The 27,554-nt window shown below is 41.9% G+C and overlaps 1 protein-coding gene across 1 annotated transcript in view; it reads left to right on the top strand.

Annotated features, from left to right (window-relative positions):
• The window catches only part of LOC126416160 (putative E3 ubiquitin-protein ligase UBR7), a 79,383-nt gene that overhangs the window by 5,363 nt on the left and 46,466 nt on the right, over positions 1-27,554 (top strand). The window contains exon 4 of the mRNA XM_050083719.1: positions 24,870-25,019. Within this exon, the coding sequence (XP_049939676.1) occupies positions 24,870-25,019 (150 nt within the window). The remainder of the gene's footprint in view (positions 1-24,869; positions 25,020-27,554) is intronic.

The following is a 27,554-nucleotide window of genomic DNA, read 5'->3' as shown; positions in this document are numbered from 1 at the left end:
AGTTTTATCTGTGCTGATGACTCTGCAATCACTGCTTAGGCTAACTGTTTTGAAAAGGTGGAGCAAACCTTATCAAAAAGCCCTGCAAGAATTTATCATCTACTATAAGGAAAAACCTGTAGCCGAATTGTGTGTAAACATGAAGCTAAAGTTTTCCAGAAACAACGTAGTGCAGACACTGACTGATATCGCATGGAGATTTCACCCACACACTGTGAGAACTAGTGTGTTAGTGCTGTGTTACTCCAGTAGTGAATATGCATGTTTGGCACAATACAAGCCCATCTATGCCAGAAACATAAATCTGGCACATGATGAGACCTGTCCCATTATCATGGATTGTTTAAGACATAACACCCATAGATAAACTTTGCTGGCATAGCCCATCCTGATATTAGAGACCAGATAGACTGCTAGATGCGGGAATAGCAAGGCTGTGGCTAAGAAAGCCCACCATTTGTATGGCCTCAGTGGAAATCAATAAAGAACTTCTTGGCAGCTACTGAAGCTCTTGTAGGAGCACCGCAGTGAGCAAGGTTCTCTAAGTGGGGGGAGTGGGATGTCAGCATCTGGAGAAATAGACGGTTCTGAAGAAAAATCTCCTCCTGATCATTCAGAAAAGTGGACAGCATGGAAGACTCTCAACAGACTACTCTCAAGTACCTTAAAGGCAAGACCAACCTGCTGAAGTAGGGTCTTTCTGTGGAGTCAGTTTTTTGCATGTGTGCACGCTAAGAACCATCTGCTACAGTGTTCATCATCTCCAGTCACACTCTCCGTGACAGACCTGATACACGTGACGCCAAATGCACTTGACGTGGCCAATTTCTGGTCAGCCAATGTATATACTGAGACCAGCTGTCGATTTACTTTTCTTGGTAATATACTTTGAACTTCTAGATATGACATGATAATAAACAAACTTCAGAGATGCTGTGTGCTGCAGACTTTCTTGCTTACATTGGATACGAATATAAAAGATTGTCCCTTTTTTAGTGGACTGCACCAGAATATGGACATTTGTACAATTCAATATTTATTTTAATTTCATTTGTATAGAATGATTACATCAAGTCATACATATACAGAGTGAAGAAAAAAATGCCACAGTTGGAGGTCAGCTTGGGCTTCCTCGTCCATATTCAAGACCAAAGTTTATCTTGCAGAATCAGATTGGGTGCATTTTAAAAACTTCATCCGAACAGATCTCGGAAGGCCCAGTGGTACTGAACGACCAACCTGTCATCCTCAGCATATATATTAATTCTGTTTTTGATGACCCTGCAGCCTTTCTTTCTCTGGCTACATCCTGGGAAGAGGGCCATGCTTGCCAGGTGGGTGGGAAACTTCCCTCGCTACAAGATCTGTACTAGAACAGGTGGGGACACATTCACTGTCACAAAGCCATTGCTTTTTGTGGAGAATATCGAGAACAAGTTTCACGAAATGGAGTCTCTCAGTAAGATGGGGTTGATCAAAGAAAGCTTCTTCTGCCACCAAGTCTGCAGCTCTTTGTGCTTGTGATATTGGTGACATCTGTTACCTCACCAGTCTCTGAATATAGTCCAGGGAGACATTTTTCATAGGCACCTCATCCTTCAAACTGATTAGGAACTCAGGGCTAATCTGGAATGACAGGACGTTCATTTTGTTCGACATGTGCTAAAAGTTTGTAAGAACAGCTGTACTGGTACCAGAGCCTTTATTCTGGCTTTCGGAGAGATACCCTCACAGAGAAGGCCAAGGTTGTGTGTTACTGGTGTGATGTGAAGCCATTGTCCCACCATTTGCGAGGTGCTTTTGTTGCCTGCATTTTGGCCACACGTCTTCCCGATGACCAGCAGACACTCTATGCGGTGACTGTGGCCACCCACTCCATGATGGGGCCCCTGTGTTCCATACCCATGTGTGTAAATTGTCATAACCATCACTCTTCACACTCACCAGATTGCCTGGCTTACAAGAAAGAAAAGAAGATCCATGAGTATAAGTCCCTGGATCATTTCTCTTACACTGAGGCTCATCAAAAATATGAGCGACTCCACCCTGTGTCGATGACTTCCACATTTGCCTCCGTTGCGTTCTTTCTTCTGTAGTGTTTCGGGATATTTGCAAACATCCCAACACACCATTGGAAAGCCATCAACAAGAGATGCTTGTGAGTAAATTGAATAAGGATATATGTAGTGGGAAAGAGAAACTGTTTTCCTTTCTTGTATGCAGTGAATGCGGAGCAGGTGAGAAGGGGACCACTAAAAATGGTAGTACAACCACTGGTCATCCATCATTTGTGCCATGGTGCAGCAAGTGTGTGAATCGGAGAGCCATGGAGTAAATGATGCACCAACAAGGGTTTCATGAACAATTGAAGAGTGGTAGTTTTTTTCCCAGGTCGTACAGTATACATGTATGGACGTTTGAATGCACTCGAGAGTGGTATTATCGTAACAATTGTTAGTTGTGTTATGAAAAGTAGTAGTGAAAATGTTGGGCAAAATATACCCCCGACCCCCTCCTACGTCTTCCTTACTCCAGTCGTGTCCCCCCCCTTTCCTCTCCCCCTCCTCTACGAAGCCTGCTCCTGCTCTCTCTCTCTCTCTCTCTCTCTCTCTCTCTCTCTGTGTGTGTGTGTGTGTGTGTGTGTGTGTGTGTGTGTGTGTGTGTGTGTGTGTGTGCGCGTGTGCGCTTAGGTATTCTGTGATTTCCCTAAATAACATTCAGGCAAATGCTGGGAAGGTGTCTTTGAAAGGACGTGGCCGACTTCCTTCCCCATCCTTCCCTAATCCAATGAGACCGATGACCTCAAAGATTGGTCTCCTCCCCCAAATCAACCCAACCCAGGAATTTCATTTTACTGATGCTGACCTAACTGTACATTTGTGTGTTCCGCACTTTCTTTCGGAACTGAGTCAGCTCTTTGAGGGCTTCCACTGGTGTCTGCATGTTGGTCCACATGGATATTGTTAGTGCATGGACCCCACTTTGCACCACATTGGAAGCAGTTGCTGTTCGGGTCCAGTTGGACTCTGCCATCACGGTTTGCAAAATCTCTCTCCCTTCTGAAAGGCCACTTACAACTGCTGCCATAACAGCCCTCCTTCAGAACCTCCCCTCTCCCTTCCTCCAACCTCGGGGATTGTAATTCCCATCACCCTTTGTAGGTCAGTGCTCTTCCATCTAGTTGGGGCTCCTCACTCATTGATCAGTTTCTTGTGGACCATGACCTGTGCCTTCTTAGTGAGTGTTCCCCTGCTAATTTTAGTGCTGTTTATGACACTTTCTTTGCTATTTATCTTTTGCTCTCTTCCCTTCCCCTTCTTCGTTTCTTACACTGGTTGCCACACGATGACCTCGTGTGACAGTGACCATTTCCCGTTGATTCTCTCATTCCCTCCCCGTCTCCTGGTGACCAGATTTTCCTGCTGAACATTCCATCAAGCCGATTAGCCTCTGTACAACTCTCAGCTTGTGTTTCCACTTTTTTTGTCATGTTGTATTGACGAAGTCATCCATAATATGTCCGATGAGATAATCCGCGTTGCCGGCATTGCCATTTCCTGCTTGACAGGCCCTATTCACTGTTGGCCAGCCCCATGGTGGAGCATGGCTATTGCCACCGCTATCCGTGATTGTCGTCATGCCTTCCATGATCTTAAGCAGCACCTGTCCTCCTTAGCACTTTTACACGTCTTGACGCCCAAGCCCGTTACTTAATCAGACAGACCAAATGGGTGTATTGGGAACTCTTTGTCTCCTCTCTCGGTTCTTCTGTCCCTTCATCACAGGTGCGGGCGACACTCTGCGCACTCCAAGGTTGTCAGTGGCAGTCTCCCATTCTGGACGAATACCTTGCGATCCATTTTGTGACAGCATCAGCCTTCTATCCAGCTGCCTTCCTCCTCCAGATACAACAGGCTGAAGCTTACTGCTTTATTTTACCCTTTGTCAGGAGGAATCTTACAGTGAACCTTTTACTGAATGGTAGCTTCTTCTGGCCCTCTCTTCTTCTCAGGATTGAGCTCCTGGCCCTGATTCCATCCATGTCTTTAAGTGTGGTAAGCATCCACCTTCCCTTGATAGTTACGGCTTATCAGCCTGAAAAATGTCCCCTGCAAGTTGCTATAATGGATGGTGGCTTATCGACTCAATTGGGTCCTTGAATCTTGGATGATCTTTGATCGATCATCTGCTTCGAGTTGAAACTGCAGTTCGGCAGGCTTTTTGTCAGTGCTGCCATCTTGTTGCAATTTTCTTCGGACTTCATAAGGCATACAACACAGCTTGGTGCTGTCACATTCTCCTTACACTCTATGACTAGGGTTTTTGAGGCCCTCTCTCAGTTTTCATTCGCCAGTTCCTGTCCCACCAGTCGTTCAAGTCTCGGTTGATGCTGTTCTAAGCTCTCCGCAGACCCAGGAGAATGGCCTTCTACAGGCCTCTGTATTAAGTGTCCTTTTTGTAATTGCTGTTAGTGGGCTTGTGGCCTCTGCTGTACCATTGGTCACCCCTGCTCTGTATGTCGATGATCTCTGTATTTGGGAACAGTGGGCTTGTGGCCTCTGCTGTACCATTGGTCACCCCTGCTCTGTATGTCGATGATCTCTGTATTTGGGCTAACTCCCACTCGATGACCCCCACGGAACAACAGCTCCAGGGTGCCATCTGATGCACTTCCACATGGAAAGTCTCAGAGGATTTTCAATTCTCTCCCTTTAAGTCGAGGGTGGTGCATTTCTGCTGCAGTACTATGGACCATCCTGATTCGGAGCTCTACCTCTGTGCCCAGTGCCTGACCATGGCCGTCCAGTTCGGTTTCTTGAGTCTTCTTTTTGACAACAAGCTTACTTCGTTGCCTCATATCCTTCAGTTGAATGATGGCTGTTTTCAGGAACTCGGTGTTCTTCACTTCCTTGCCCGCACCTTTTGGGGTGTGCATTGTTCGACCCTTCTCTGCTGGGCTTTAGTTCTTTCCCGTATGGACTATGGTTGTTAAGTTTTATGGATCAGCTGTCCCTTCCAGCTGCTCCTCTTGGACCTGGTTCACAATCATTGTATCCATTCAGCCACTGGGTGCATTTTGCACTAGCCCTGTCAGTAATCTTCTGGTTGACTCTGGGATCCATGGCCTTTAGATTTGACAGTTCCAACTTTTGGTTTCCTATGCCGTCGCTACCTGTTCTTCCCCATCTCACCTTTCCTGTTCTATTCTTTTCGCGCCCTGAGGCTGTCGCCTGCTTGCTGCCCACCCGCAGGTCAGTTTACTGGGTTTAGACTACGTCTTGCTTCTCTCCGCCATGGCTTTCATCTGCCCTCCTTGTCCTCTTCCCCATGTTCTCTCCTGAAACACCCCCATCCCCGGTTAGTTCCTCAGCCATGGATTCGTATGGATCTCTTCTGGCGACTGAAAGCCTCCATTCTGGCGACTGAAAGCCTCCATTGTTCCAATGGTGTTGGAACCCCCCCTCCCCGCCCTGTCTAATCAACTTTGCGCCATCAAAGAGACGCCCACCATGTGGTATTCTTCCCTTTGTGTCTGTCGGTGGGAATCTACCGTCTTCATATTGGCCACACTAGGTTGCCCCATGGTTTTTTACTCTGTCATGAGTCGCCCCCCTTGTACTGGCGGGGCTCCACTCACAATGATCCATATTTTGCTAGACTGTCCCCACCTTTTGACCCTTTACTCTAAGTGTGCCCACTCACCTTCCTTGTCTTGAGTGTTAGTGGGTGACCCTCGCATGCTTATGTCTGCCCTCTGTTTTCTTTGTGAAAGTGGCTTGTACTCTCAGGTATAAGTCCTTGAATTTTCCTCTGGAATTTGAGTTCCTCAGTTAGTATAGGTTGGTTATGGAGGCCTTGACTTTTACCTCCACGTTGGCTACGTTTCCCTGCCTTTTCCCAACATTTTGTCTGATCTGCTGTTTTGTTTCCCCTTTTCTTGTGTCTTCTTCTCTTGTTGTTGTCCCATTTTTACTATGACAATGATACAGTGTCGCTGTCTGGACAGGTCAGTGGCGGTGCTGTGCCCCATAGCATGTAGTGTTTCTGGGACACCCCTGCTCTCCCCATTGCCACCTACGCCCTTTGTTTTATCCTCTTCCCGCTAACCTGGATGTCCGTTTTCCCTTTGTGTTTGCATGTTATTCCTTCCCATTGACTAGACTGTGCTGTTTGTGTTGATACTCCCTTGATTTATGCCATCTTGTATCATGGAAACAATGACCTCAGTATTTGGTCCTCTCCCCCAAATCAAATAACCAACCAACCATCCACAGCATGTGAGTGTCACTGGGTGCAGATACTAATGGGCATGTGGTCAGCAGACAGCTCTCCTGGCTGTTGTCAGTTTTTGTGACTGGAGCTGCTACTTCTCAGTCAAGTAGCTCTTCAATTTGCCTCACAAGGGGTGAGTGCAGCCCGCTTGCCGACAGTGCTCAGCAGATTGGACTGCCATTCATTGAAGTGTTAGCTAAGCCCGACAGCAGTTGACTTCGGCGATCTGATGGGAATGGATATTACTGCTGCAGCAAGTCCATTGGCATTTTGAAAACACTTCTTTAAAAATTAAGAGTGGACAATGCAGTCACATCATGCAGCACATTGGAATGTGCAGAGGAACATATAGATCCCACAGTACTATACCAGCCGTCGTAGCCCAGTGAGTGGACTGCTGGGACATCAAACCCACATCCATAGTGGAGCTATGTTTCAGATCCTCATCAGTTTCCTTTTTTTAGTTTTTGTACCTCTGTTCCCTAGTTCTTGTCATATTGTCACATGAAAGCAGCCTATCACGTGACAGTGGGATACAAGAAACCGCATACATGTGTCTACGTGCACATCCATAACTGATCCTGTCAAATTCACGTAGGACAGCTTCTCGATGAAGTACACAAACGATGAGTACATTGATATGCTTTTGATGCTGAGTGCATCTGATAACCAAACATATACTGCATGATTCACTCAAAGGCACCATCCTTATACAAATGTTTTTCATCGTCAGGAGTAATGCCTTTGGTAAACAGGTTGCTTCGTCCACAAGGAATGGGCAGAGGTCATCCGAGTACTAGACAGAGGACGCAATTCCTGAAACTGTTCACCAGTCACCTCTGCAAAGTACCTGTCAGATTGCAAGGCAGTTCCAGATATCTCAAAGACTGGTTGTTGAGGCGTTGCACGATTAAGAATTGCATCCATATCATTACATATTAATTCAACACCAGCGGCCAGAAACTGCATTCAATGAATACAGTTTTGTGAATGGCTTTTCCACCAAGTATAAGGTAACGAACATTTTATAAATAACATGATACTGATTCATGAAGGTATTTTCAACCTCACAACAGCCATTATTGATCGGAACACAATCCACATGTCATCTGTGAACATGGCTTTCAGGCACGCTTTGGAATAAACCTGTGGGTTCGAACTGTGGGAGGAATGCTTTTGGGCCATTATCTAGTCCTGGACAACTTTAATGCACCTGTGGATTGTATGTTTCTTTGCAATGCATTGCCTGAGCCATTAGAAAACTTTGCAGTTGGTGTTCAGCGACAGCTATGGTTTCAGCTTGATGGTGCACTGCCACACTTTGGAATGAATGTGCATAACTATTTAAATGGAGCATTTCCTGCAAAGTGGGTTCTGTCCTACACATTCTCTGGACCTTAATCCACTAGATTTTTAATTGTGGGCACTTAAAGGAACAAGTTTATAGTACTCCGCCCATGTATGCACAAGACATAATAGTTTGCATGCATGCCGCTTTGGCAGTGGTGGATGTAGGTATGTTGCATAGAGACCAGCAAAGTATTATAAGGCGAGTGGCGAAGTGTTTGCAAATGCAAGGTGGTTGGTTTGAACATCTCTAAAACATGCTTGTACTGTCTCTGTGAAGATAAGCCTGGACATCAAACATACAGAATGGAGTTTTAGCATAGTGAGCAATCTATTGTAGCCTATCTATTGTGATTTTTGTACATGGTTTTTGCACGCCATTGGCTATGACGATGTTATTGTATCCGCTATTATTTTTTAATGGCTTCACGTGTGGTCGTGTACGTCTGTAAGGAGTTCATGTTATGTGTCAGTGTTTCATTAAAAGTAACAGTAATAAAAATACAAATTATGCTGTGTTGGAGGTATAAATTGAGTACAATTTGGTGCAAATGCGACTTGAACATCAACGAATCTGCATAAGCATTCCCCACAGTGCTGCGTTGTGTCACTGAGCTAGTGGAACAGTGTGGCACAGGGCATAGTTTGTACTACCTGTTATTGGTCATGCTGCAAGCAATTACAGTGTCCCAGAGCTTCGTTTTTTTTAAATAACATTTTTATTAAGCCTGTTGGTGGGACTAGCTTTTGCTTATCTTGATTTGGGGTGAGGAGTCTGCCAAGAGCAGAATTTTTTCTTTGCCTTGTATATTGTAGGTTGAGCTTATTGGGAAATGAATATGAATAGCTACATTAAATGTGCTTATAAAATGAACAAAATTCCTTTATGTAATTCTGCACAATGCAAAACAGAATTTGGCAGGATCCTTAAATTGTGACGGATAATACTCTAAATATACTGTTTTCATGCTGTGATATGGTTGCCAATAAAACATAGACCAAATATAGAATAAATTTCCTTTACTTTACTTCTATGGTCACAAATTTTTGTTATTTATCAGACTACCGGTTTCGATGTATAATGACCGTTTTCAGATCTGTTCTTATAAAACATATCTGAGGACGGTCATTATAGACCGAAACTGGTAGTCTGATGAAAAAAAAAAATGTGATCATAGAAGTAAAGTAAAGGAAGTTTATCCTGTTTTGTACCAGGTATATCTCAGTACACTGGAAAATCTATTTCAGTACACTATAAAACCATAGTGAAGAGAAATGATATTGTACTAGTGTTTGCAGCTTGATTACATTGTTTCTCATCACAACTACCTCTGAAAATTGTCTCGCAGAGTTCATCAACTGTGGAAGCTGTATGTGTTAAACAGCCATACCAATATTGAGCATTTTGGAATTAGCAGATAAACAAGTTTTTTGTCCTCAGATGTGACACTCGAAACAGTTCTTTAACATTGGCCGTCCAAGAGTATAACAATAATACATAGATTTGTCTTACTCTGGGAAAGAAAATGTTGTCAAATATATTTTGACATGGCCAGATGTTAGTTCACTGGATTTTGGTGCCACGAGAAAAACATTTGGCATTTAAAAAAGAGATGAACAAATTCTAGGTCCAGTCTCAACTATGGTTTCTTTTAAAACTATGAGAAGAGAGCAAGCAATTTTCCAGCTGCAGGGACTGTAAACAGAATCATTGAACAGAGCGCAACTCCAGGTTTAATCCACTGTGATCAGAGTTGCACAAATTTTCAACCTCCAATAACCTGATGTGCTCCTTAGCATGATCTCATGGTGATGTTCTTTTTGGTTATATAGTTACTAGGGCCCCCCCATGAACCATGGACCTTGCCGTTGGTGGGAGGCTTGCGTGCCTCAGCGATACAGATAGCCGTACCTTAGGTGCAACCACAACGGAGGGGTATCTGTTGAGAGGCCAGACAAACGTGTGGTTCCTGAAGAGGGGCAGCAGCCTTTTCAGTAGTTGCAAGGGCAACAGTCTGGATGATTGACTGATCTGGCCTTGTAACAATAACCAAAACAGCCTTGCTGTGCTGGTACTGCGAACGGCTGAAAGCAAGGGGAAACTACAGCCGTAATTTTTCCCGAGGGCATGCAGCTTTACTGTATGATTACATGATGATGGCGTCCTCTTGGGTAAAATATTCCGGAGGTAAAATAGTCCCCCATTCGGATCTCCGGGCGGGGACTACTCAAGAGGATGTCGTTATCAGGAGAAAGAAAACTGGCGTTCTACGGATCGGAGCGTGGAATGTCAGATCCCTTAATCGGGCAGGTAGGTTAGAAAATTTAAAAAGGGAAATGGATAGGTTGAAGTTAGATATAGTGGGAATTAGTGAAGTTCGGTGGCAGGAGGAACAAGACTTCTGGTCAGGTGACTACAGGGTTATAAACACAAAATCAAATAGGGGTAATGCAGGAGTAGGTTTAATAATGAATAGGAAAATAGGAATGCGGGTAAGCTACTACAAACAGCATAGTGAACGCATTATTGTGGCCAAGATAGATACGAAGCCCACGCCTACTACAGTAGTACAAGTTTATATGCCAACTAGCTCTGCAGATGACGAAGAAATTGAAGAAATGTATGATGAAATAAAAGAAATTATTCAGATTGTGAAGGGAGACGAAAATTTAATAGTCATGGGTGACTGGAATTCGAGTGTAGGAAAAGGGAGAGAAGGAAACGTAGTAGGTGAATATGGATTGGGGGACAGAAATGAAAGAGGAAGCCGCCTGGTCGAATTTTGCACAGAGCACAACATAATCATAACTAACACTTGGTTTAAGAATCATGAAAGAAGGTTGTATACATGGAAGAACCCTGGAATTACTAAAAGGTATCAGATAGATTATATAATGGTAAGACAGAGATTTAGGAACCAGGTTTTAAATTGTAAGACATTTCCAGGGGCAGATGTGGACTCTGACCACAATCTATTGGTTATGACCTGTAGATTAAAACTGAAGAAACTGCAAAAAGGTGGGAATTTAAGGAGATGGGACCTGGATAAACTAAAAGAACCAGAGGTTGTACAGAGATTCAGGGAGAGCATAAGGGAGCAATTGACAGGAATGGGGGAAATAAATACAGTAGAAGAAGAATGGGTAGCTTTGAGGGATGAAGTAGTGAAGGCAGCAGAGGATCAAGTAGGTAAAAAGACTAGGGCTAGTAGAAATCCTTGGGTAACAGAAGAAATATTGAATTTAATTGATGAAAGGAGAAAATATAAAAATGCAGTAAGTGAAACAGGCAAAAAGGAATACAAACGTCTCAAAAATGAGATCGACAGGAAGTGCAAAATGGCTAAGCAGGGATGGCTAGAGGACAAATGTAAGGATGTAGAGGCCTATCTCACTAGGGGTAAGATAGATACCGCCTACAGGAAAATTAAAGAGACCTTTGGAGATAAGAGAACGACTTGTATGAATATCAAGAGCTCAGATGGAAACCCAGTTCTAAGCAAAGAAGGGAAAGCAGAAAGGTGGAAGGAGTATATAGAGGGTCTATACAAGGGCGATGTACTTGAGGACAATATTATGGAAATGGAAGAGGATGTAGATGAAGATGAAATGGGAGATATGATACTGCGTGAAGAGTTTGACAGAGCACTGAAAGACCTGAGTCGAAACAAGGCCCCCGGAGTAGACAATATTCCATTGGAACTACTGACGGCCGTGGGAGAGCCAGTCCTGACAAAACTCTACCATCTGGTGAGCAAGATGTATGAAACAGGCGAAATACCCTCAGACTTCAAGACGAATGTAATAATTCCAATCCCAAAGAAAGCAGGTGTTGACAGATGTGAAAATTACCGAACTATCAGCTTAATAAGTCACAGCTGCAAAATACTAACACGAATTCTTTACAGACGAATGGAAAAACTAGTAGAAGCCAACCTCGGGGAAGATCAGTTTGGATTCCGTAGAAACACTGGAACACGTGAGGCAATACTGACCTTACGACTTATCTTAGAAGAAAGATTAAGGAAAGGCAAACCTACATTTCTAGCATTTGTAGATTTAGAGAAAGCTTTTGACAATGTTGACTGGAATACTCTCTTTCAAATTCTAAAGGTGGCGGGGGTAAAGTACAGGGAGCGAAAGGCTATTTACAATTTGTACAGAAACCAGATGGCAGTTATAAGAGTCGAGGGACATGAAAGGGAAGCAGTGGTTGGGAAGGGAGTAAGACAGGGTTGTAGCCTCTCCCCGATGTTGTTCAATGTGTATATTGAGCAAGCAGTAAAGGAAACAAAAGAAAAATTTGGAGTAGGTATTAAAATTCATGGAGAAGAAATAAAAACTTTGAGGTTCGCCGATGACATTGTAATTCTGTCAGAGACAGCAAAGGACTTGGAAGAGCAGTTGAATGGAATGGACAGTGTCTTGAAAGGAGGATATAAGATGAACATCAACAAAAGCAAAACAAGGATAATGGAATGTAGTCTAATTAAGTCGGGTGATGCTGAGGGAATTAGATTAGGAAATGAGGCACTTAAAGTAGTAAAGGAGTTTTGCTATTTGGGGAGCAAAATAACTGATGATGGTCGAAGTAGAGAGGATATAAAATGTAGGCTGGCAATGGCAAGGAAAGCGTTTCTGAAGAAGAGAAATTTGTTAACATCCAGTATTGATTTAAGTGTCAGGAAGTCATTTCTGAAAGTATTCGTATGGAGTGTAGCCATGTATGGAAGTGAAACATGGACGATAAATAGTTTGGACAAGAAGAGAATAGAAGCTTTCGAAATGTGGTGCTACAGAAGAATGCTGAAGATTAGATGGGTAGATCACATAACTAATGAGGAAGTATTGAATAGGATTGGGGAGAAGAGAAGTTTGTGGCACAACTTGACCAAAAGAAGGGATCGGTTGGTAGGACATGTTCTGAGGCATCAAGGGATCACCAATTTAGTATTGGAGGGCAGCGTGGAGGGTAAAAATCGTAGAGGGAGACCAAGAGATGAATACACTAAGCAGATTCAGAAGGATGTAGGTTGCAGTAGGTACTGGGAGATGAAAAAGCTTGCACAGGATAGAGTAGCATGGAGAGCTGCATCAAACCAGTCTCAGGACTGAAGACCACAACAACAACAACAACAACATTAAATGTAATGCGTTGAGATTGTAAATTACGAGAATGCTTTAAGCACTTTGTCAGATCTTGTAGATACATCTTTTGTTCAGTGTGTGTAATATCTTAAGATTGCTTTCTGCATTGTTAAATAGATGTCCTGTATTTTTTGTATGGGAGACTGTTGCAGATGTGTTTGATGTGTTGTATCGGAAGGCATTGATATGTCTTTGACTCTGGTGTGGAAGTTGACATATGTACTGAGCTGGGCATTTACTACACATGATTTTATATACACACATCAAAAGAAGTTTTGCATCACCTCAGCTCCAGAACCTGTACAGAAAATTGGAATAGAGATAATCATAAACATAATTTCTGCCCTTTTTATTGCCATACTGCGAGACCTTCAGACATGGTGGTACAGATTTCTGTACACACTGGTACCTCCAATACCCAGTAGCATGCCCTCTTGCATTGATGCATGCCTATATTTGTTGTGGCATACTATCCACAAGTTCATCAAGGCACTGTTGGTCCAGATTGTCCCACTCCTCAACAGCTATTTGGCGTAGATCCCTCAGATTGATTGGTGGATCACATCTATAAACAGCCCTTTTCAATCTATCCCAGACCTGTTCAATAGGGTTCATGCCTGGAGAACATGCTGGTCACTCTAGTCAAGCGATGTCGTTACCCTGAAGGAAGTCATTCACAAGACGTGCACAATGGGGGCGCGAATTGTCGTCCATGAAGACAAATGCTTCACCGATATGGTTGCACTTTCGATTGGAGGATGGCATTCATGTATGTACAGCTGTTAGGGCGCCTTCCATGACTACCAGCGGCATACGTTGGTCCCACATAATGCCATCCCAAAACAGCAGGGAACCTCCACCTTGCTGCACCCGTTGGGCAGTGTGTCTAAGGCGTTCAGCCTGATCGGTTTGCCTCCAAACACGTCTCCAAAAATTGTCTGGTTGAGGGTATATGCGACACTCATCAGTGAAGAGAACGTGATGCCAATCCTGAGCTGTCTATTCGGCATGTTGTTGAGCCCATTTGTACCGCGCTGCATGGTGTCATAGTTGCAAAGATGGACTTTGGGAGTGAAGTTGTGCATCATGCAGCCTATTTTGCACAGTTTGAGTTGTAACATGATGTCCTGTGGCTGCACAAAAAGCATTTTCCAACATGGTGGTGTTGCTGTCAGGGTTCCTCTGAGCCATAATCTGTAGGTAGCGGTCATCCACTGCAGTAGTAACCCTTTGGCGGCCTGAGCGACGCGTGTCATCGACAGTTCCTTTCTCTCTGTATCTCCTCCATGTCCGAACAACATCACTTTGGTTCACTCCAAGATGCCTGGGCACTTCCCTTGTTGAGAGCCAGCCGTTCTTGGACAAAGTAACAATGTGGAAGTGATAGAACTGCAGTATTGACCGTCTAGGCATTGTTGAACTATAAACAACACGAGCTGTGTACCTCCTTCCCGATTGAATGACTGGAACTGATCAGCTGTGAGCCCCCTCCGTCTAATAGGCGCTGCTCATGCGTGCTTGCTTACATCTTTTTGGTGGATTTAGTGAATCTCTGAACAATCAAATGAACTGTGTCTGTGATACAATATCCACAGTCAGTGTCTATCTTCAGGAGTTCTGGGAACTGGGGTGATGCAAAACTTTTTTTGGGGTGTCTATTATGTCTGAGGATGAAAATTTATCTTGTCTGCTTTCCAGGTGATGAGGTAGTGTGTCAAATTTTGTTGTTGGTCTGGAATGCATCCATCAGGAATCAGGAAAATACACAAACAGCATGCATCTCCTTCCTCGTTAATATCGCCCAAGAAATATGGAAACATCTACTCAGTGATAGTAATGAAACAGACTCAAACCAACTTTTGAAAAATATTTGACGAAGTACTTAAAGCATTCTCATAACTTTCAGTTGCAATGCACAACAATTAATGTATCCACTCACATTCATTTCCCAATAAGCTCAACTTAAAATATATATGTATGATCTGTTGAGATTTTTTTATGTATATGAAATTAATATAATGATTGAATTGTTCACGTATCCATATTCTGGTATAGCCCATTCATATTCTTAAAGTAAAACATATTTGTGTACATAACCATTCAATCTTCTATCCTTATATCCAGTGAAAGGAGACATGTCTGCAATGCACATCTTCGAAGTGACAGTGTAAACATAATGTACGTCAGAGAGAACATACAACAGGCAGCTGTCTGCAGAGGTTTTGCAACTCTTACTGCCGGTGTAAGTCCAATTCACTGTCAGAAATTTGTGTTTTTTAACCTCAGAAGTGCCTTTCCTAAATACACAATTTTTATTTTTAGCGGCAGAAGCAACAAAACTTACATTGCCCTTGGTCTGCTGCTGTGAAAAGTCGCCTGTGCTCTTCACAAACACTAGCCATGTAAATAAACAATTCTCCACCTGAAGATGATGCTGTGGGCCGTTAAAACATGTAGTGACAAAATAACTGACTGACACAGAAAACAGTTTTTCTTTGTTTTACAGGTTCCTATTGATCACACAAACTCTTTCACGTCACTGTTACTGGTTCCAGCCACTTCCATCTTCATATCTGTTACACACGAAAACAAAGGTATGATCAACTAAGTTCGGTTAGCTGAAGGAAAATCAATCTGTAATAGACCTAGTGATACATAAGAAAATAAAAAAAAGAAATATTTAAGTGATTAACAGCCATGCATATCAGCCATACATACCGTAAAATATTCTGATGTAGGTACATAATAAGTGCTGGTGACGACTTGGGTGTGTCTGGTATTTATACAAATAACACTGATGCCAGCAGAGGACACTACAGCTAGAGTACACAAGTAACCAGTATCACAGATTTAGTAGTTAAAATGTAGTATGAGTAGTAAAACAGTAATTGTGGGAAGCTCCTGGCCTGGCAGTTGTGCACACCAGCCACTAGAAGTGAGAAGATTAGGCCTTCTTACGCAAGTTTAGCCACAGTAAAACAAGAACTTCTTACAGAGAAGCCACAAGGCAGCGTCATTGAGATCCTGTTCCAGGTGTATTTTTAATTAATATTCACTTTTGTTAATTACCTTACACATACGGTTATGGTTTAAAAACTTTTTATATTGGCTTTTACACAATTTCTATTTTACTTTGCCAAGCTAAGAGCTTCCCATTATTACTATTTACGCCTTGTATGTTGATCATAAGCGTGGATCTGATTGCACATATTTTATGTCAGTACATCTTTTATTATCAGACGTTCATTTTGCCGTGCCCATTGCATTTCAGCTATCAAATAGGCAATACTGGCTATTCATGTACCCTAGCTATAGTGCCCCCTGCTGACCTCATTTATTTGTATAAATACCTGACGCATTTGAATCACCACTAGCACTTATGTTGTACCTACATGTATAATTTGCTGTTGATACCTACATCAGAATATTTTATAGTTTGTTTGGCTGGTATGTGCAGCTGTTTATCATTTAATGCAATGTAAAATAGATAGATGAAAAAAATCTACTCGCAAAGTGGCGACAGGGGGGGAAACACACAAACAGATTTAACTTTTACAAGCTTTCGGAGCCAGTGACTCCTCCTCCTGGCAGAAGAGTTGAAGGGGAAGGAAAGGGGGGGGGGGTGAAGGAAAAAAGCTGGAGAGGTTTAGGGAAAGGGGTACTGTTTAGGAAAGTCACCCTGAGCCCCAGGTCAGGGGAGACTTACCAGATGGGATGAGAAGGAAAGGCTGATTGTTGGGAACTGCACTGGTCAAGATTTGAAAACCTGAGAGCTTAAAGATGGAAGACAGGGTAATATGCAAGACAGAAATTACTACTAAATCGTTGTGCACTAGTTAATAAGAGTGAAAAGCTAAGTGCATTGTACATAACACATAACAGGGGGGGGGGGGGGGGGGGGGTCAGTGAAATATAGACGAGTCAGAAAATGTAAGACCTAGAAAGCTAAAATGGAGTAAAGAAAGGAGTGGTTACTGTGAATAAATGCTGAGACGGAAGGAATTAATTTTGGAGCACACCACTTGTTATCCAGTATTATCCTGGTCTTGAATGTATCAATCAGCTACTTTGACAAGGCCATGACTTCCTAAAATCATGTTCTGAGATGAGATCCATTCTTGTCTTAAGATTTTGCCCTCCACATCTAGAATAGCTTTTCGCTGCCCTCCCAATCTCCATAACGTACATGTCAGACCCTATGCTCCTTCTGCATCCATCTCTGTGCCCTATGGCTCCTGTCCCTGCTGCAAGACTTTCCCTATGCACCCTCCTGCCACCACCTATTCCAGCCCTGTAACTGGCAAAACATATACTATCAAAGGGAGAACCACCGGTGAAACGACATGTACACCAGATGTCTTGTAAACACTCTTTGGCCTTTTACATTGGCATGACCACTACCCTGATACCAGTCAGAATGAATGGACATAGGCAGAGGGTGTATACAGGCAACACACAATATTCTGTTGCAGAGCATGCTGTACAAATGACAGTCACCACCCCAGTACCTGTTTCACTGCACGTGTCATCTGGATTCTTCCCCCAGACACTAGTTTTTCAGAACCCTGCAGGTGGGAACTAGCACTACAACATGTCTTTGGTTCTCACCACCCACCTGTCACTCATTTACTTTAGTTCCTTCTGTTGTAACATTTACTCACAGTAACTACTCCTTTCTTCACTCCATTTTAGTTTTCTACGTCGTTCATTTTCTGACTTGTCTATTTTTTGCTGTCACCTCTCCTGTCTCTATTACATACAATTCACTTAGCTTTTCACTCTTAACTTGTGCAGGATGTTTTAGTAGTAATCTCTGTCTTGCATATTACCCTGTCTTCCACCTTTAAGCTCTCAGGTTTTCAAATGTCATCTCGTGCAGTCCCCAACAATCAGCCTTTCCTTCTCATCCTGTCCAGTAGGTATCCCCTGACCCGGGGTTCTGGGTGACATTTGTAAACGTTACCCCTTTCCCTAAACCTCTCCAGTCCTTTTCCTTAATTCCTTTCCTTCCCCTTCAACTCTTCTGCCAGAAAAAGGAGCCACTGGCTATGAAAGCTTGAAAAAGTTAAATCCTTTTGTGTGAGGGTGGGTGGGTGGTCCACTGCCACTGCTTGGTGAGTAGACCTTTTTTTATCTATCCATTTACATTATACTATCAATAATTGATTATTTTCATTGTTATATGTTAATCACATAAATATTTCTTATTTATCAAACAATGGAAACTCCAGGCAGGGATATCAACAATGTAGGAAGAGACAGATTGCAGTCTACTACAAAGAAGACATGTCAGGTTGCAGATAGGTAACAATTGAAAGACACAAAAAGCTTTCAGCCACAGCCTTCATCAGCAAAAAAGGACCCCCCCCCCCCCCCCACACACACACACACACACACACAAAAAGCAAGCAAGCACACCTATTGCACACAAAACCACCAACTCCGGCATCTTGGGCTGGAATCCCGAGATGCTGCAGTTGAGGGTCGTGTGTGTGTTTTTAATTTTCTTATATATCTCCAGACCTGTTATCGATTTTTCTTCAACTAACTGAACTGAGTTGGTTACACTACTGTTGTTGTTTGTAACAGATCTGAAGATGGCAGTAGCTGAAAACGGTGATAGCGATGTGTAAAAGTTTTTGTGAGCAAGACGGACCTTTAAAATAAACTGCCACAATATTATCACAGACTCGTTTTCAGACATTGTCATCAATTGAAAACTGTTTTATTTGTGTACACTTGTTGTTACATATGGATATCTACATAAAGAATGAGAAAGATAGCCGAGTGCCAGATTACGCGCCTTCACAAGATAGCATCAACTATAGAACAAGAAATCTAGTACGAACATTTCTAGTTACAAATCATTGTTAAAACATTTGACATTTGTTTGTACCCCAAAGGGCAGTAATCTCTCCATAGTTGCACTAACTGCTTACTAGAGAGCAGTTATACTGTGATTGAAGGTTTAATACACAGTATGACTATTGTTTGTAAGCCCCCTTTACCCTGAAGCAGACAAGAATTCTCTGCTGTAAATGCTAGGTGTGCGTGATCAAATGGCATTTGCCATGTTTGGCTCTTGTTTGTTTGTGTTCACTCACTTGCTACTGGTTTTCTGTCTTTTAGTGAGCCATCAAAGGAAGTTGTTGTTCTCTCCGCTTTAGCACTAACAGTACAGAAGGCTTTCATCAGCTTTCTTGACGCATTGTGCGTGAATGGTGGTGTGGTCTGGAGACAATGTAATGTTGTTAGTAAAAGAATATAGATATTGTATATGCTTCTAAGCTCCAAGACATCCACAAATGACAAAAGTAAAGAAATATGATTGGTAGGAAATTGCCAAAGCACTGAGATGTTCTCCTGGGCACGAGAGAGAGAGAGAGAGAGAGAGAGAGACGATAAATTCAGTAGATACTTGCAATGGGAAAGAAGTGAATAAGCACAAGCTTTGTAACTATTTTTATTAAAATGAAAAGGCACTGTAAATTTCCCTGAAAGTAAACAAGTGTAAATATGTATCTCTTAACGATAATTTAAATTTCAAATATGTAAGTGACACGATCATTCTCATTCCTTATGTTCATGGTATCTGAACTTAACTTACATGGCTGGTAGATCACAGTTATGTTAGAAATTTTTTATGGTAAATGAAGATGATTTACCAGGTATCATGCTATCTGGTCTCTAAAGAAGTATATAGCAGATGTGATCAAGTAGATTATTTGAAAGCATTACCTTAATTATATGTACTTCTACACTCCTGGAAATTGAAATAAGAACACCGTGAATTCATTGTCCCAGGAAGGGGAAACTTTATTGACACATTCCTGGGATCAGATACATCACATGATCACACTGACAGAACCACAGGCACATAGACACAGGCAACAGAGCATGCACAATGTCGGCACTAGTACAGTGTATATCCACCTTTCGCAGCAATGCAGGCTGCTATTCTCCCATGGAGACGATCGTAGAGATGCTGGATGTAGTCCTGTGGAACGGCTTGCCATGCCATTTCCACCTGGCGCCTCAGTTGGACCAGCGTTCGTGCTGGACGTGCAGACCGCGTGAGACGACGCTTCATCTAGTCGCAAACATGCTCAATGGGGGACAGATCCGGAGATCTTGCTGGCCAGGGTAGTTGACTTACACCTTCTAGAGCACGTTGGGTGGCACGGGATACATGCGGACGTGCATTGTCCTGTTGGAACAGCAAGTTCCCTTGCCGGTCTAGGAATGGTAGAACGATGGGTTCGATGACGGTTTGGATGTACCGTGCACTATTCAGTGTCCCCTCGACGATCACCAGTGGTGTACGGCCAGGGTAGGAGATCGCTCCCCACACCATGATGCCGGGTGTTGGCCCTGTGTGCCTCGGTCGTATGCAGTCCTGATTGTGGCGCTCACCTGCACGGCGCCAAACACGCATATGACCATCATTGGCACCAAGGCAGAAGCGACTCTCATCGCTGAAGACGACACGTCTCCATTCGTCCCTCCATTCACGCCTGTCGCGACACCACTGGAGGCGGGCTGCACGATGTTGGGGCGTGAGCGGAAGACGGCCTAACGGTGTGCGGGACCGTAGCCCAGCTTCATGGAGACGGTTGCGAATGGTCCTCGCTGATACCCCAGGAGCAACAGTGTCCCTAATTTGCTGGGAAGTGGCGGTGCGGTCCCCTACGGCACTGCGTAGGATCCTACGGTCTTGGCGTACATCCGTGCGTCGCTGCGGTCCGGTCCCAGGTCGACGGGCACGTGCACCTTCCGCCGACCACTGGCGACAACATCGATGTACTGTGGAGACCTCACGCCCCACGTGTTGAGCAATTCGGCGGTACGTCCACCCGGCCTCCCGCATGCCCACTATACGCCCTCGCTCCAAGTCCGTCAACTGCACATACGGTTCACGTCCACGCTGTCGCGGCATGCTACCAGTGTTAAAGACTGCGATGGAGCTCCGTATGCCACGGCAAACTGGCTGACACTGACGGCGGCGGTGCACAAATGCTGCGCAGCTAGCGCCATTCGACGGCCAACACCGCGGTTCCTGGTGTGTCCGCTGTGCCGTGCTTGTGATTATTGCTTGTACAGCCCTCTTGCAGTGTCCGGAGCAAGTATGGTGGGTCTGACACACCGGTGTCAATGTGTTCTTTTTTCCATTTCCAGGAGTGTATAAAATCCTTGAAGTGCTTTGCTTATGTCACTGCATGCATCAGAAACTTTCTACTTTATAGCAGCTATTGAAATGTCAAACATTCACAAACATTAAAGTGTTCAGTTTATAATAATAAGTGTTATTCAGATTATGTTGTTTGTCACAATTTACTGTTTACTTTTAAATTTACTCCTGTGTTGTAGAAAGAAACCAGTGAAAAGCATCAGCTGAGATACAGGCAAAGTTTTGGACTAATACTAAGGAAAGCTGGAACTCCAATTTAGTGTTAAGTGCACTACCTCCATGCATTTCATGTTCATATACAAATTGGCACACCTAAATTCTTCCTTTCCTGTGCCATTTAGTTTACTTTGTCAACCAGTACACTCAGCATGCAAAATAAGCCTCTGTAACTATCAGAGTTTTGCATCGAGGCTGTAAACGTATAGTATTTTATCCTGTGTGCAAGTTATTAGGGCCAAAAAAACAGTAACACAGCATTCAGTGCGCTCTCGTGTTGGGTTTTGTTCCCTCTCATGTATCTCTTGTTTGGATACAAACGAATGGTAGTGATCACTAGTGAATTGTCTTTGAATGCATATTCGCATTTGTTCATTTCTGTTGACTCCAGTTTCAAGGGGATCATCATGATTTGCATAATAGGTAGCTAGTTTGGAATAAGATCAAGTCGTGCTTGAGTTTACATAATTGAATTTTTCGTCTGTGATTGTGGTTTTGTTGGTCAGTTAAGCATACCACACACATTTGCAAATGCTAAGTATGCCATTGTGATATTTATGTACATGCACTGTAATGGAAACGCTGCTGAGTAATCCCATTAACACTTTTAACTGATGAAGCCACTTTCATGGACACTGAATAAATTTTCAACTGCAAAGACAATAAAATCATTTATTCATATAGATTACCAGGTTTGGCAGTGCTCTGTTGCTATCTTTGGATTTATGTTTACATTAGACAATCTTTTACACTACATTAAGTGGTGCTGTACAGTGTATGTCCATGTTGGTATTGTGAGCTGGTCTGGAAGTTAGCATGTCAGTTTAAAAATAACAGCTATGTATACACATTATTGCGTCAACTACAAGTGTTCACATTCATCACCACTGACAAATCCTGTGATTTTGGCAGATGAAAATTTATTCAGTGTTTATAATACTACAGACTGCCTCCACACTGACAATGTCAGAAGTGTACAAGTCACACCTTCATTTGTGATAGCATCAATACCGTTTTTGGCTCACAGTGGTGGTCCGACTAAACCGACGTGCCTTTGTGGAGAAACATTTTCAAGAACTCTTCTCTGTAAATGCGTGGTGTGATGCAGATAATCAGTTGATTAGGCCCGTTCTTACCAAATTGTTATTATCTAGGATATCGTTATAAACTGCTTCCAACATTATTGGAAGAGATTCCTTTGACAACAAGGATAGCTGTGTTCTTGCAGCATGATTGAGTTCCTGCACATACTGTCAGGTGGCACATCATCTAAATGTAACATTCCCTGGAAGACGTATTGGTAGACATGGTAAAATTTCTTAGCCAGCAAGATCCTCAGGCATTACCCTTTCAGATTTTTGCCTGTTGAGACGGTTGAAAAATGAAGCGAGGTGTGTGTGTGTGTGTGTGTGTGTGTGTGTGTGTGTGTGTGTGTGTGTGTGTGTGTGTGTGATGTAACAAATTGATTGTGAATAGTACTGTCCTTAATAAGAAAATAAAGACAACTTAAGAAAAGAGAAACATGGTGTTGTCAAGGGAATTCAAATGTACATCAAAGTTGGAGGTAGGATTTGTGAAAATCAACTTTGAAATTGTTTGTGTTTGCAAATACTGGTGTTTGTTTGGGTTACATTGTAACAGCTCTGTCTCTGTAACCAATAAAAATTGAACCCAAATTATAAGGAATGTTTCATTTGAATTAATGTGCACTACCACCTCCTAAAATACGGAGTGGGCCGTAAGTCAGTTGTCAAAAATGCATATGATCCAGTAATAAAAAAATTAAAATACAAATTTATTATTGAACAGAAAAACATTTAGAATTCAATGAAACTACAAAAGATACTCAAAAATTTTCCACCTCGTTCTAAGCAAACATAGCATTTTTTCTAACACTGATTTACAAATTTTATCACAAATCTTCTGGAAGCCTTAGGTTTTCAAATTCTGGCTGCATTCATTGCTTCAGTCAAGAATCTTGACAGGATAAACCTCATTTTTAGTGTACACCAAACTGAAAAGTCGGTGGAAGTGATATCTGGAGGTCATAGACGCAAATCAGTAATATCCCGTCTCCCAGTCCGTTCATTAAAGTTTCCATTTAGAAATTCTCTCACAATAGCTCCATAATTCGGTGGTACTCTGTCTTGTCGACTTATCAATGTATCCATAATCAAATGCCAATGTTCAAAAAGTGGACTATTTTCCAGTACTGTTAAAAAATGAGGCGCAAATAGCCCACCACTGAGAATCTATGCCCATACCCACATGTCAGGAAGTTTAACTTCCTCTCCATCACTACACGGGGATTTGTAGAATCCCAGTAGATACAGTTGTGCCTCTTCGCTCTGCCAGTTGCTTCGTTGCTCCAAAGAATGCTTTTCCAAAACTTGAAATCGGCTTCTTGTCAGATTGTATACAACTTCCAGAATTCCATATGCCCATACAGATCATCTTCATTTATGCCTTGAAGTAAAATAGGTGTACATTGTCTCAATTTCAGCTTTTCCTGAATACTTAGCAGGCTTGTTCTTGCTATTCCTTACTCCTTGGATCCTTTTCTTTGAGATTTAGTTAGTGATTGCACAAAACATAGTGCGAGAACATTAAGTTTTTCCATAGTTCATACATTTTGTCCTATCTAAACAAGCAGAAGCCGTGCTACCGACTCAGTATCTTCAGATCTGAAATTGAATTTGTAAGTACTATGTCGAGATGGAGGTTTCGATTTAACCATCACTAGCCGGCCGCTGTGGCCGAGCAGTTCTAGGCGCTTCAGTACAGAACCGCGCTGCTGCTACAGTCACAGGTTCGAACCTTGCCTCAGGCATGGATGTGTGTGATGTCCTTAGGTTAGTTAGATTTAAGTAGTTCTAAGTCTAGGGGACTGATGACCTCACATGTTAAGTCCCATAGTGCTTAGATCCATTTGAACCGTTTGAAACATCACTAATTATGGCTATGTTTCCACAAATACATGTCTTTCTGTAATTAACTTTCTAATCGTTGTTCGTCAGATAACATCAAAGAATAGCCACCGCATACTTACTATTCTTACTAGAACAGGCTGTATGTTAATTTCATTTCACTGATAAAGTTTTTGTGGAAGAGTACATAGAAGCGTATTTAACAGCAGCGTATCTCCACTTCTGAGACCGAGACATTACATAGCTTAAGATCGGATGCTACCTTACAGGCCAGGGATGGACACTAATGTCTGGTTGAATCCACGAACTGTATTAACAATTGTTGTGTGGTACATCGACCAGCCTGTGTTTGATTTTTGCCTAAACTTCAGGGCTGTTTTTGCAAGTGATGGGTACTGTCTCAGAGAAGACAATATACAAACAAATAAAATATATCCACACTCAGGCAGATGGCACATACGGCTTCCCTTAGGTTTACTGACAATAAGTCAGGGAAAAGGGCATCCTGCCATAAAAGTAAGTAACTGCTAAATCATGAAACTAGTGAACTTCACCACAATCGTAATACACACTGCTAAGGAAAAAGTCTGCTTATCTTAGCATTAAGTGACAAAATTGTGATTGCTTGTGGTGTTGCTCTGCATGTAAAATGTTAAAAGTACGTTCAGTCATGCCCATAATAATTATATACCAGAGACTTAAGCAACAGTTATTAAGAATGGTCCCCTTCTCCCCCAAAAATTAAGAAAAATATTTCTTTGAATTTGTAGGAGCGAGATAGTGTCAATGAGCTGAACCAGTACAATCAGAATTTCCGTGGCGTGTACTGTACATGCCATAGACCATATCCTGATCCCCAAGATGAAGAGCCTGACGAAATGGTTCAGTGCATTGTGTGTGAAGATTGGTTCCATGGAAGGGTAAGTGTACACAAAAATTTTATCATTTGTTGCTGTCATATGTGCAATCACTGCAGAAAAATTTTAAAAATGATTTAAGATCATTTTGACCACATGTACCACAACGAGTTTGGTCATTAGGAATATTTGTGCATTATTTTTTTAATAACTGAGACCATTTTTCCAGCAATATTGTTAAAAAGTAATGCCGACACTAACTACGTAAAAAAATAGGTTTACTTTAGACAGTGTGTTTTGGTACCATGACTTTAAATTGTTGGAGGATGTGAACAGAATATAATGAAATAAATGACTGATTTTTCTCATAGTAAACACATGTTTTGTACAGTTGGGGCCCACAGTACGAAAGATGACGTAATATTGCAATTTAAATTGAATCATCCAAGTTAGATGCCAATAGTTTTATTATGTTTCGTACAATAGGCGTATTTTGGCAGTATTGCTATTGTCAATTACACCTGTGAATATTACATTTGGTGAAGTTCATTTACTTTCACAACATAGATATATTAAGTTAATTGTATATGTATACTTACTGATTAATCCTTTTGTCAATTGTTGCTGTTTTTATGATGGTCATATAAAGTCAAGCAGTAATTTGGCAGTTAGTTGACAGTTTTCAGTGCTGTATCTTCACAAAGTGGTTATAGGTAATCAGCAGTATTGTTTTGAAGAGTGAGATAATTTAGGTGTTTTTGTAATCTCTGTTTATTTATTTTTTATTTGTTGTCAAGTCCCAGAATGTCAATAAAATTTTCTAGGTAGTAATGTTCTTTTAATGTTCTTGTGCACATAATTTTTCATGTGTATGTAAATTTCCAGTTCTTCAAGTATATTCATGACTGGACCTTTTTGTATGGTGTATAAGATTTGAAATGCAGTTTCAATTTTGTTGCCTTTAAGGTTTTGGTTTCTGAAATCCATAAAGTCGATAAAACTGAAACTGCACTTCAAATCTTACATGCAATACCAAGGGAACTAGCCATGAACACACTGGAAGAATTGAAAATTTATATATTCATGGAAAAATTATCCACATGACATTTTAAACGAACAGAGCCAAGTTCAAACATAAATATTACCTAGAAAATTTTATTAACATTTGGGAACATGGCAACAGATAAAAAAATAAACAGCCAGAGATTACACAGACAACCAAACTATCGGTCACTCATACAATATTGCTGACAAGCTATTACTACTAAAATGAATATGCTGCATCCTTGAAATATTTCAACAAAAAGTCAAATTACTACTTGACCATTTTGCCACCATAAAAACAGCAACAATTGATAAAAGGATTCATCAGTGATGCAATGTGTACATCTCGCCAGCTAGTCATAAGTGTACATGTACAGTCAACTCCACGTGTAAATCACAAAAGTAAATGAACCTCACCAGCTTTCCTCTGCAGTTGTTTCCTTCCTTTTGCGACCCATTTTGCTGTTGTGCAGCATTCACCTCTAGTCAGAACCAACGTGCACAAAGTGCAGATTGCCACTGAAAGCATTCCTTGCTGCAAGCGGTTCAGTGTCATTTCTGTGTTTACATTTCTAGTAGTTTATGAATACTTTTTTCCCACTGTGTGAAGTCAGCTGGTACAAAATTCTTATTTACTTCCTGCATGTTAAATTAGTTAATCATTTTATGTGTACAGGTTAGGGAGGAAACCTTGTACTGTTAGTTTACCAAATAACATCTCTGGTTGTTATCTTTAATCCTAATAAATAAACTTATTCTACATGAACAACAGTTTGTGAATACTTTTTTCTATGGCTATAGTTATGGCATAGCCTATTCCCAATAGTTTACACCACCTTCTCCCTTTTGTTTCATCTGATTCTTTTTTAGCTATAAGCCACATATCGAGTCTATTCACATCAAACTTATCATTTGCCTACCAAAATAAAACTGAGGTTACTGCATTCACCTAAGTAATAAAGCAGCCCTAAGGAAGCTACATGTGACTTTCATTGGAGTTGAAGTATCACATAACTAAAATCCAATATATCTAGGAAACACTCTAGATTGGTCTTTGACCTTCAAATAAATAGTGCATCAAGTTAGTTAAGAAACTTGGCTCACGAGTAAATCTACTTCACAAGATTTCTGGAAGCATCTATGATGCGGACGTCAGTACTCTGTGCTCTGCTGCACTCGCGTTTGGGTAGTCTGGTGGAGAATATTGCTCTCCTGTGTGGAAAACATGCTCATACAACAGAAATTGATGTGCATTGTTATGGAGCCATGAGAGTTAGCACTTGACACTTGTCAGATCTACTCCCAGTCAGTGACTGGCTGTCTTAACTGCTTTTCTCCTTACATCTTGCGGAGCAATGTTAGCTAAGGTAAATTTGTGTAAAAAGATTACTCTTCCCTTGTAAGACACCCAACGAGATCCACCAACAACTCGCCTGAAATCACACAAACCACCCTGGATAGATTTAAAAAGTATTAGTTCTTTAGACATTACCTCCAAATAGCGACAACTCTGTAATGAACAGCCACCTGACAATACACATCAGGTTCGAGCTC

Source organism: Schistocerca serialis, chromosome 8 (assembly GCF_023864345.2).
Source record: "Schistocerca serialis cubense isolate TAMUIC-IGC-003099 chromosome 8, iqSchSeri2.2, whole genome shotgun sequence".
NCBI classification, from domain to species: Eukaryota; Metazoa; Arthropoda; class Insecta; order Orthoptera; family Acrididae; genus Schistocerca; species Schistocerca serialis.
The sequence above is the reverse complement of the archived record's forward strand: the minus strand, read 5'-3'. Positions and strand labels throughout refer to the sequence as shown.